This window comes from Grammomys surdaster, unplaced genomic scaffold (assembly GCF_004785775.1).
Source record: "Grammomys surdaster isolate TR1022 unplaced genomic scaffold, NIH_TR_1.0 334, whole genome shotgun sequence".
NCBI classification, from domain to species: domain Eukaryota; kingdom Metazoa; phylum Chordata; class Mammalia; order Rodentia; family Muridae; genus Grammomys; species Grammomys surdaster.
The window spans coordinates 3,846,667-3,859,157 of NW_021604753.1; the positions used below are offsets into that span (position 1 = coordinate 3,846,667).

Genomic DNA, 12,491 nt, shown 5'->3' on the forward strand with positions numbered 1-12,491 from the left:
CCTCCCTCCCTCCCTCCCTCCCTCCCTCCTTCTCCCTCTCTCCCTCCCTCTTCAATGCCTACATTTAAGGGCTCGATAGGAGGACCCTGGTACAGGACTTTCCATGTCCTGAGTTCCTGGCAGGATTCCTGAGCCCTTCTCTCTCCACTTTTTGCTTCTGGGCTTGGGTGAAGTTGAAAAATATCCCACTATTTAGCCCCCCCACCCCTGGCATTCCAGGACTCTTGCCCCTTTCTGAAGTTCGAGAGTCTGTTTGGATCAAGCCAGGCATCTCCTTGGAAACCCCTGGGTTTGTGCAAATCAGAAAACAATAAATTTGCAAGGTTGCACAAAGCTGGAGGAGGTGACTGCCAGCTGGAGCTGAGTCTACTCCTCTCTCCACGTTAAACCTCAGTTCCTGGCCTGAGGCTTGTTCTGCTGTCACAAGACACGATGCAGGCAGGCAGCTTTATGATGCAGGCAGCTCTGCCCCACGAACCTCCCCCCCCCCCCCCAAGTCATCGCCCTGGTCTGTGTTCCAGCTGGGAAGAGCAGCATGCTTTTTTACCCAGTAAAGTCCTTTTGTCTGGGGCTGTCAGGATTACTGCCTTCCACACTGTACAGTGCCAGTCAGTTGTCCCCAGTGCCAGGATGGAACTCTGGACTCTGCATGCTCTGGGAGCACTCTGCCATTGAATTCCAGATGCTTGCTGACAGGAGACCTATTCGGGAGTAAGTGGTTCTTCCTTCTGGGAACAGAGAGAAAGCAGAGACTCCTCAACCTTGTGACTGTGGCCAAGGTACAGATGGAGAAACTGAGGCTGGGAGAAATTCAGGATTTGCCAGAGACCACACATAGCAGAGGTGGTGCCTGTTTGGGTACAGTTTGTTGGCTCCAAGGCCTCTCTTCTAGAAGGTTCGTTTGGATTTTGCTGAGTAGGCAAGCTGCAGTCATGCTGATCCCAGCCCCACCCGCTCCCTTCCCAGCTCCATCTGTCAGATGTCCTCGTACTCTTCCTGCCTCTGTCCTTACCACGATTCTGTGAATCCTCCTGTTCCCAGCCATGTCCCTCTGTCTTGCAAACTTAACCAGAAACTGGCCTCAAACCACACATCAGCCCCGGTCGGTGTCCTTGAACATGCAGGACAATTGCCCGAGAGCCTCGTGAGCAGAGCCAGACAGCAGGGCTAAGCTGGGACAAGGCAGGCTGCCCGCTCCTTGTTCTCAGACCAAGTTCTTGTCCAAGTTCTCAGACCTCAGCGGTCGCTGGCTCACATTTTGAGTCGCAAGTCGCTAATGTAATGGTTCTCAGCCTGTGGGTCATGACCCCTTTGCAAACCTCTATCTGCAAAAATATTTACATTATGATTTATAACGGTGCCAAAATTGAGTTATGACATAGCAACAAAAATAATTTTATGGACGGGGATCACCACAGCATTAGGGGCTGTGTCAAAGGATCGAAGCGTTAGGTTGAGAAACCACAGCTCTAGAGTAATTGTTCTCTGAATCCCAGAAGCCTGAAGATCAGCAACCTTGCAGCACTGAGGGGTCATGAGGGGTTATGATGGTTATGATGATTTGTAGTGAGTTACAAACTAACAGGCCTAGGGGTAAATTCTGGCCCCTACCTGGTTGTATAAGTAAAGTTTTACTAAACCACGGCCACACCCATCTCCACGAAGTCTGGCAGCCCTCATACCACAAAAGCCAAGTTGAGTCATCTGGAAGACATCAACTTGAAAACTTATAAAGAAAGTATAGCAGATATGGTGATGCATACGGTATCGGCACGTGGAAGACTGAGGCAGGAGGATCACCCTGAGTTCTAGGCTAGCCTAGGCTACAGAGTTGAGATGCTGTCTCAAAAAAGAAAGGCTGGAGAGGTGGCTCGGTGGGTAAAAACACTCACTGGGTAAGCCCAACAGGCTGAGTTCAATTCTGAGATCTCATGATGGAAGAAGAGAATTGGCTCCCTGGAGTTGTCTTCTGATCTTCCTGTTGGTTTGTGCCATGGTTCACACCAGCATCGACCCAGTCCCTGTAAATAAATTTTAAAAGGAAAGAGAAGAAAAGAAAAAATACCCAAGAACACTGGTGCTTAGCTTGGCCCCAGGATGGAGACGACTTGAACTCGTTCCCAGAGCACAGTGTTAGGATTCTCCCAGGCTGGTGGCTGACTACAGCTTTGTGATTGTTGCAGACCCAGAGACAAATTACCTTAGACTGTCTTTAATCCCCTCTTGTCTGATCTAGCATCCCTGTAATCAGCAGGTAGAGCCTTTGGAATGGTCCAGCCAAGCAATCTTCCAGCTTCTACCAGCCCTGAGGCCAAGGTGGTCATCAGGCAGTGCCTGCAGCCTACAGGAAGGTGTTCCATCCTGCTGTGACCTGCTAACCTGGTGTTCCCAGCAATAAGTTTGGCAACAGCAAAGCACTTGTGGCCATTTTATCCTGTAACTATGAAAAGTCACTTTTCCACTGTGCAACTTGAACTCACGGTCCCCAGTCCATGTTCACTTGATGTTTAGCTCAGAGTCAACCATATCTTGTTCCCCTACAAGAAAGCAGTGGGCTTGTGCCACCAGTGAAAATCCCCATTTGAGTCTCAAAGCAAGGAGCTGTGGGGAAGACAGGCATATACTTTGATGCAACTTGGGTCTTGATGGATGAGATGAAGGCCATTCACACTGAGCATGCCCACTGGGACCATCAATCCCAATGGAGGTCTTGTAGCATCCACTCACAGATAGATCCTGTAACTTCTTCACCAGTTCTCTGAACCCTCAGTCCAGACCCATCAATGTAAGAATTAACCTTCATCTCATTCAGTCCTCATAGCAACACCTTAGTGGGTTGTTGTAATTCTGCCAACCTAGCAAATGAAAGAAAACACATCTGCCAACTAGGAAGAGCTCTGTAGCTATGGATGGCGTTAAGCTCAAACAGGCTGGGAAACTCACAAGGTCACACAGCAAATAAGAACAGTAACTGAGCTATAAAGTGTGTGTGACTCCAGCACTGTGCGGTTTTAGGGAGATTGGAGTTATCTATCCTCTGATGTGCAGAACCAGGGAGGCTTCAGACACACCCTTCCAGGCCTCCTTATTTTGAGTGGCAGGCACCCTGCCTTATGGGGATGCAGAGGAGTGAAGAAGGAATTTTCTCTCCCATGCCACCCTTTCCCAACTGAATTGCCACTCCCAGCCAGGGCAGGGAAAGCCTGGCAACTGCCTGATCCAGTGTGCCAAGACTCCACCCATGGGGTGACCCCCTGGGCCCAATCCCCAGAGGTCCCGCCCAGCCTCTGGGATGAGCCAAACTGCCCTGGAGCCTGTTTCCCCGGCTCTGTGGGAACAGAGAAATGAACATTCTTGGGGAACCCCTCAGAGCCTGGGCCAAGATGCCAGGCAGTCCTCTGTGTGTGTGTGTGTGTGTGTGTGTGTGTGTGTGTGTGTGTGTGCCCTTGCTTGAGAGTGAAGTGTAACAAGGCAGGGTGTTAGTCTGGAGAGGGAACTGCTCTCTCCAGAGGGCATCTACCTCTGCTCTGAGTGACTGCAAACATGAGTAGGCCATGTCTGTGCCTCAAAGAAAGGGACTCACACTTTGGCTAAAGTTCTGAAGCGTTGTTTAATGGGGTACAACTGAAGCTGCCTATGCATATTAGCATATTAGCCTCAGCCTGAGGAGGTGGATGAAGGGAGCCTGCCTGTGTCTGAGGAGGAGTCCCTTAAGCAGAGGGGACAGCTCCTGCAAAGGCCCTGTGTGTGATAATACCTGCTTGAGTTCCTTCTTTGTTTTTGTTGAAAACAGCTTTCAGAGGTTAGTCCAGTCAGGACCTGGAGTGCTGAGATTGCAGAGAGTACCACCATGCCCTGCAACTTGATGCGTTTGATATAAGTGTGGGAATATCATAGCTCTGGGGACAGGTCGGGGGTGGCTTCAAAGGAGGTGGAGTGTTTGTGGATACATGTACACAAGTTACATACATTTAGTAAGAACTTGGAACTTGAGGCTCTGCATTCAGGAGCATGTGCCCGCTTGCCCAGGCTTTCCTCTCTAGAGGCCTCCTGGGTTCCTTACTTCCTGCCTGCTGCACATTCCACCTGCAGGGAAGCAATTAACCCAGCCCCTTCCCGCTGAGGAGCCTCTGAGTTTACCTACTTCTCTGTAACTACCACCACCACCCCTCCCCGCCTGCGCCTGCGTGGTTCTACATTTTTAAGTCAAACAGATTTCTGTGACCAAGTCACCAAGGATTCCGAGAAGTCTCCTACCCACAGAGTACCTCAGTGGGGCAGAGCCAAACAGCTATTCTGAAGAATCTCTGGAACATTGATTTTTACTGTTTAGATAGTATTTTCCCCCTTGAACCGTAGATTCTTTTTAAAGGGAAACCTTCATTTACACATGTATTTTATTTTGTATGTAAGTGTGTGTGGGGGGGGTGGTGCCTGTGTAGAGAGATCAGTGGACCCGGAGAGTGAGTTCCCTCTGTCCATCATGAGGGTCTCGGGGCTAGAACTGAAACCATCATCAGGCACAGTGGCAAGCACTTTTACCCGCTTTTACCCGACAAGTCATTTAATTAATTAATTTTGAGTCAGGGTCTCATGTAGCCCAGGTTAGCCTCACTGAGGATAACTTTGAACTCCTCCCACTTACACCTCCGGAATGCCAGGGATGACAGACAACACCCAACTGAAAGAAACTCTTGGGACTGGGAGCTTTCTGGCTTTTTCCTTTGGTCCTGACTAAGGGGATGAGTTTATCTTTTGTGTGAGCTCTTGGCACACAATGTTAATGTGAATTTCCTGGCTCCCGTCTTTATGTGCTCTGTGACACCATTAGCAGCGTGCTCTTCATTCCTGGACACCTGTTTTGATTATCTGATTATCGCTATGTGGCTCTTCATTTAATGTGCCATTACAAACACACAGACATGATATCTACACACTTGGGTTAATGATCTCACAGGGGATTGGGCTGTTCTTACCTTTCTCTGTGTTTGCTTACCAGGAAGGTCAATCCAGTATGCTCCCCTGCTCAGGATGATGGCCCTGATGGCTCAGAAGGGCCCAGGCCCTGGCCAGCATACACTGTTGTTTGTACTGCAGCCTATCAGGATCATGGTCCACAGTCTTTCAGAGGCTGGATCTCCCACCGGAGATTCTGAAGACACACAGGCTTCCAGGGCTTGTTTCTCAGTGGGACTTGTGGGGCTTCTAGTCTCCTTTTGGATGGAGACAACCCTGGCTCTGAGTGACAGGCTAGATAAGAGGCTGTTGGGAAGGAACATTTTTTTGGCAGCAGGAACACCCACCTGGGCCTGGGCAGATATACCCTGGGTATGAATCATCACTGGGCCATAGCAGAAGGTTCTGGAAAACCCCAGTGTTCTGGAAAACCCACAGACAGGTCTGATCAAGATGTGCAGCAAGGGGGTGGGGGGAAGGGGTATGATGGAACAAGCAACCGAGGGTTCCAGCCTAGAGTCTGGGGAAGGACAGAAGGGAACATGAGGAAAGCAATCCCTGCACACTCTCCTGTCCTCACCCCTTTGTCCCTTTGTCACGATGGATGCAAGTCCATCCAGCTCCATCTTGCCTCATTTATATACACATGAACTCACCCTGGCCACTTTACCATACCCATCTGCACAGCTAACAACTGTGCACCTCAGTTTAAACAGAGTCACTTCAATCTTTAATAACTTACTTAGAAGTGACAGTTTATGGACCAGGTGTACTAGCACATGCTTGTAATCCCAGCTCTCTGAAGGCTGAGACAGGAGAATTGTCTTGAGTTTTGGGGACGTCTGGGCTACATAGTGAGGTTGTCTTAAAAAAAAAAAAAAGAATCAGTAAGGAAGATGTACATAGCTGGATGCATACGCCTGTGTCCAACATTCCAGAGGCAATGCAGGAGGTTCATGAACCAGAGGCTAACCTCGGCTATGTACTAAGACCTTGCTTATAATAAAGATAGAGAAGAGGGAATCTCTGCAGCAAGTCTAGACTTTGAGACCCGCTGTGATTCATTTAGTCCACATACAGGGTGGGCGTCTCAAATTTAGCAAATGAAAACACAGGACACCCCATTATACCTGAACATCAGATGATGTCATTTTTGAGTTTCAGCATGTGCTATGCTGTAACTGAGGCATGTCTTGGATTGTTTGGGCTGCTATAAATAACATAGACTGGATACTTTATAAACACTGGATTTTACTTAGGTGCAGTGGCACATGCTCATATTCCCAGCCTTTTGGAGGCTAAAACCAGAGGGCTATGGGTTCCAGGCCAGCCCAGGGTGCACAGTAAGACTCTATTTCAAAAAAAACAGACAAACAAACAAACAAAATCATACCCAAACAATGAAAGTCAAGTTTGGGAAGCTGGAAGTCTCCAGTATCAGAGAGACCCCTGGATTAGAAAATTGTTGATTTCTTCTGCATGATGGAAAGGATCCCACATCATGACCTATTCAATTTCCAAATGTCCTCCCTTCATCAGCCATCATACGGAGCGAGGGTTTCCATATATAAAGTATATGTATATGTATACACACACATACACACAGACACACATACACACATACACACAGACACACATACACACATACACACACACACTTTGGAGAGTGGTGGCACTCAGTGACTCTGGAATTCAGATGTAACCATGTGTCCTGTGGTTTAGCTGGCCACTCTTCTGATAAAGTTGGTGCCTGCTCTTGGCTCCCTCTGTCCCTCTAGTCTGGGCGATGGGATACTCCCAGCGGTATTTCACTAGTGATTTCTCTGGCTTTTATGCTCCTCACTCATTAGACTGGCAGAATAGGGATAATAAACAGCCCTTTTATGAGTTGGGTCTGATTTCAACATGGTGGCACACAGAGCCAACATCTATTTACAGTAAAACTGGACCAAGCAGGGTCAAACAATGTCGTGGTTGAGCCTAGTGGTACATTTTTTTTTCTTTAAGCATTCTTGAATCTTGGGCTGTATGAAATTGAGCTCTTTGTGGTGGTGGATAATTGCAGAAGATTCTGGCAATAAAGCCATCATGGAGAGCATTACTTTTAGGCTTGGCAGGAACAGAACATGTGCACCTTTGGTACTGGATAATTCCAGGGCTGGAGTGGATATCAGCACAACCATCTACAAAGAGCCTTCTCACAGGAGAGAACAGCTCTCAGATCCAGGCTGCTGTGTGCCTGAGGGTGGAAAGTGGTTATTGCTGTCAGTGTGGAGATTCCAGGTACTACATCCACTCAGCCCTGGGGAAGGGTAGGGATGGCCGGGGGCCAGGCCAGGTCTCCTCAGTAATAATAGATCAGCCTAGTATGCCTATTCTTTATTGACACACTTGTTATATTAGTTTTATTTGTGTATTAATTTTTGAGACAAGGTCTCATGTAGCGCAGGCTGGTCTCAAATTTACTTTGTAGTTAAGGATGTCCTTGAACTTCTGATCTCCTTGCTTCCATCTCTGGAGAGCTTGGGTTACAAGAATATACTGTTACTGGGGACGGAAGTCAGGGCTTTGCATGTACATTTCCGGCTCATGTTCTTTTAATTTTTATTATGGACAATTTCAAACACATAAAAGTATAGAAAGACACACAGTGACTTCCGTGTCCCCGGAACAAATGTCAACTCATGACTGCTCTGTTCCTCTGTGATCTTCTTCTCGTTGTCTCAGGCAGGCTGGGCAAGCACTCTGCCATGAAGCTACAGCCAGTCTTTCATCTGCTTTCCTACAGATAACAGGCTGATAAAAAACCAAAACATTCACACAGCCCAATGCATTTTAACAAGATGTTTCCAGTTTCACACCTCGGAAACCTTCACCCACATCAAGACATGGGCTGCTTCTCCTCCTGCCAGGCTCCCTCCCGCTGGGATTCATGTTTCCATAGAGTCAAACAATGGCGGCATTATATGGGGAATATAATTTCTGTGAATAGATCTTAGATAACATCCTCCAACATACACACAACCACACACCACACGCACATATTAATACACAAACACACATACCACACACACTCATACACACACTCATATAAACCACACACACATTCACACACACACACTCACACAACCACATGCACACTCACATAAACATACACATACCCTCATACACACATTCATACACTCACACACACACCACACACAAACCCACATACTTACACACACAACCATACACATACCACACACAACCACACACAGACATACTCACATACACACACGCACACACACTCATACACACTCATGTACACACTCACAGAGACACACATGTACACACACACAGACCACACACACACACAAGACCAAACACACACACACACGTACACCTTTTCTCCCTCCCCTCTTCTTTTTTTCCTTTTCTTTTTCCTTTCTCCTTTCTTCCCCCATCCCTCCTTTCCATCCTTCTCTTCCCACTGACCAATGATTGCCTTCCTCTGGCAGAGTTTCAAAACCTAAAGTTAGTCTTGATGCTGGCCCAGCCCCAGCAGTCAATGTCATGGTAACAAGCAGGAATGGTAGCAATTTCTAAAGGTCACCCAAATCACACTCCCTGTCCCAAAGGTGTTCAGGGTTGGGGAAAGGGTAGGCTAGAGGCCCCTGAGGTGACTTCGGTTCCCTGCCTTACCCATGAAGAGGAAGCGAGAGACTTCTGGCAGGCTGTGACAGTCCCCTCATTTCCCCAGATACTGCAGGAGATCTTCCAGGCAGAGAACACCATCATGTTGCTGGAGAGGGCCATCGCAGCCAAAGAATGCCCACTGAAGGTGGCCCAGACCAGGCTAGCATGCAGGACCCGACGGCCTAACGTGGAGCTCTGCAGGGACGTGCCACAGTTCCGGTGAGTTGGGGTGGGAAGGGACTACTGAGGTGGAGGAGGAGACAGGTGAGTCTCAGAAGCTCCACTTTTGCTGGAATTGTAGGTATTGGAGCCTGGGCTCTTCCTGGCAGTTCTAACAAGCTAGGTTTGTTGACTCGTCCTTAACAGGCCAATTAGATGAGCAACTGAAAAGCATGGGCAGGAGATTCATGCGGTGTGGCCACACTGGGGAAAGGAACATATACAGAGACCCAGCTCCAACACTCCCCCAGTGCATCCTCAGGGCCTCGCATGAGATTTACATTTAAGCAGAGGACAAGAGGACTGCCCAGCAGCCCTGGTCTCACGGTGCAGTCTCACCCATCATTGCCTGAGCTCCTGTCTCACCTGCAAGGTGTTCTGATTAGAACTTGGTCAAGTCTCCTGGTTGGACTCTTCAGCCCTTTCCTTTCCATCATGAGACCCCTGGGGGCAGGGATGGGAGAGAACTTCAGTTTCTTGGGACCTATAGTTTTAATCATGTGGTAGCCAATGTGAGGGACATGGTGTCTCTTTAGAATATTTTCAGTCCTGCCTGGATGGTCACAGTGGGAACAGTGCATCTGAGAACCTGCATGACTCAGGACACCCAGTCCCAGAGTTCAGCTGTGAGCTGGTTTGGAGGTGTTGAGCTCTGGGTTCCACCCTGTCTCTCTCTAGAGCTTCCCCGTCCCTCAACACCACGCCTCCGCTCAGGAATCCCTCCTGCTTCCTCTGAAAGGCCAAGGAGACCTTAGCTGTAGGGACAGACCACAGTCCCAGCCCCTCCATTTCTTCAGCATCTCTCACCACAGAAGAAGAGGCGCCTGCTTCCATCCCTGTTCATCTCCTTCCTCTCTCCTTCCACGAGCCCAGGTCATTCTGAGCTGGCTAGATCTCACCTGCCCTGTTGGCTGAGTGGACTTGCTTCTGTTGAGCACAGGAGAGTGGACGGGCAGCTTATATATCTCCAGCAAGGGGGCTCAGGTACATAGGACAGGGAGAGTGCTGCCTCTCTCTGGCATCTAATGGCTGCCACAAACCCGGAGCCCCTTGCTTTGTCGACCATCATTCTATCCGTGGCCTCTTTTTCTTTGCTTCCTGCCTCATTGCGTACTTTTCATGTAGAACTGAGGATTAAACACAGGGCCCTACACATGTGAGGCAAACACTCTACCAACTGGCCCACATCCTCATTCTCTTAAATTTAACTTAAAGTAAATGGGGGCTGGAGACGTATATTGGTAGAGTGCTTGCCTAGCATGAATGAGGTACTGAGTTGATTCCCAGCACCTCAGAAACTGTGCACAGAAGTACAGACTCACAGAAGCACACAGGAGGTAGAGGAAGGGGACCAGAAGTTCAGGGTCATCCTTGGCTACACAGAGTTTGAGGCCAGCATTAGGCTACATGAGACTTTGTCCTTAGGTAGACTATGAATCGAATGAACGGAGAGCTTTTGTAAATATCAGATTATGAGTTAAGAGGCCACGTTTCGGGAGCTCTTCAGCCTCATGTACCGCCCAGGTTTGCCATTTGCAGACAGCATGGCCAATTCAGAGCCCCTCTTAGCACTGCTGTGGTACAACTTTTCCTCCTTGGTCCCCACATGGCCCACTTATAATCATCTTTTTTTTTCTGCTCCAAAGTTCCCCATCCCGAGCCCTTCCAGGACTTCGGGAAGTTCTTCAGAGGCAGGGTAAGGTGTGGGACAATATGGGGACTGGCCTCAGATTCACCTCCCCCCGTGTCTCTGAGGCACACTCCACTCTATGAGTCTTCTACTGTGTGCAGTCTTCAGTACATCTGAGGCAGTTGGCTAATGGCTGTGGGCTGCTGGGAAAGGTTCTCTTCCAGGCCAGGTGGCTTCCATTGGTTGGGAGCCACAATTCTCTGAGGAGTGAACCTATGTGCCAAGGGGGGCTAACACAGCATGCATGGATGTGTGTTCCTGATGGAAGAGACCTGAGCAAAAGTCACTGTAACCTGATCTCATGTCAGTGAGGCCAGTTCCTGTGTTACCTGCAGAGACCATGTTTCTTAAGTAGCCAACCCTCATTCAAAGTGTACTTGACAGAGAAGGACCCAGGATCTCAGTCCCTGGGAGGTGGAGGAAGGAGAACAAGGTGTTCACGTTCCTCACCTTGGCTACGTAGAGAATTTAAAATTGTTCTGGACTGTGTGTGGCAAGGAATGGAAAGGGAAGGAGGAAACGGGGTGGGAGAATGACAAAGGGCAAAGGCAAGACAAAACATAACAAGTCACATAGTAGGCCAGGTATGCTTGAGTGGCTTAGGCAGGACAGCTTGAGCACTAGAGTTGGGGACAATATCATCATGGCCAGCATAGTGACACTATCTTAGAAACAAATGAAACAATATAAACCATTCCTTTGGGTTGTGGCCGAGTAGTTTTTCAGTGTGACTATGCCACTGTTTGTCTTTCCCTCTTCTGGACTATGATGGACAGTACTGCTGTAGACACTTGGTGTGAACACCCATCAGTTCGGGGGGCAAGCCCGTAGTTAGCTTATTGACAGATGCTGCTCTCTGTACCATCTGTCTCTTCCTTCATGCTTTGCCAGCCTTGGTGACCCTCCTAGAGATGCTCCCCTCTCGGGCTGAGGACTACACTGCAGTGGCACCCCCAGGCTCTTTATCAGTCATACAGGGGGTGGCTGTGCTGAAAGGAGAGTCACGGAGGTTTCTCTCTGCCCCGCCCCAGGCTCGTGAATGAGGTCTTTACCATAGACGACACTCTACAGACGCTCAAGCTGAGGCTTCGGGAGACGCAAGACACGTTGCAGCTGCTGGTGATGACCAAGTCCCGGCTGGAGCACGAGCTGGCCATCAAAGCCAACACCTTGTGTATTGACAAGGACAAGTGCATGCGCATGCGCAAATCCTTCCCCAGCACGCCCCGCTTGACGGGCTACACCTGCTCTGGCATCGGCTCAGGCCCTTACGCCAGCCACGCCCCTCGTGTCAGCCCCTGCGGTGGATCCTCCTCCTGCAGCGGCTCAGCGCTTTGCAGAGGCCCCGCCTCTTGCGGGGTCGGGGCCTCTTGCGGAGGCGGGGTCTCTTGCGGAGGCGGGACCTCTTGCGGAGGCGGGGGCTCTTGCGGAGGCGGGGCCTCTTGCGGGGGTCCCGCCCCTTGTGGCAGCTCTGCGCTCTGTTCCCACTCTTTGTCCGGTTCCTGCCCTGGCTCCTGCTTTGCACCGGTGTGTTAAATGGCATAACGCTGGAAAAGGCTGAAAAGAAAATAAAAGAGTCGTTTTCTCCCCTTTCTGTTTTCAGGAAAATGTGAAGAAGATTCAGAACCGAAGTAAATCAAAGCTCTCTGAGTTAGTTTCAGGAGTTGATAGCTCGGTGGGAGGTTCTGGGAGCTAGGACAGGATTCCTCAAGGACACCCCAGAGACTAAAGGCTGTACCACCACACTCAGCTCTCAGATTACTGGCATCGTACATGTTATAGAGAATTTGCCAAAACTAAGAAGTTAATATCCACACATTTCTGTCACTTTAAACCCCAGAGTTCATTAGATCCCATCATTTTTCCCATCCACTTCCTCTTTCTGGTCTAGAATCTACATTCCACTGGGTTAGAATGGATCTCTCATCTTTTTTAAAAAATGTCTATTGTT

The 12,491-nt window shown here is 49.2% G+C and overlaps 1 protein-coding gene across 2 annotated transcripts in view; it reads left to right on the forward strand.

Annotated features, from left to right (window-relative positions):
* The window catches only part of Tekt5 (tektin 5), a 40,494-nt gene extending 28,364 nt beyond the window's left edge, over positions 1-12,130 (forward strand). Inside the window, exons 6-8 of one of the 2 annotated variants that reach the window (XM_028778420.1) lie at positions 8,696-8,850; positions 11,572-11,918; positions 11,973-12,130. In XM_028778420.1, coding sequence (XP_028634253.1) covers positions 8,696-8,850; positions 11,572-11,918; positions 11,973-12,076 — 606 coding nt within the window. In that variant the 3' untranslated portion in view covers positions 12,077-12,130. Of the gene's footprint in view, positions 1-8,695; positions 8,851-11,571 lie in introns of both variants that reach the window. The other variant, XM_028778419.1, reaches the window with a different exon arrangement.
* The last annotated feature ends 361 nt before the right edge of the window (positions 12,131-12,491 follow it).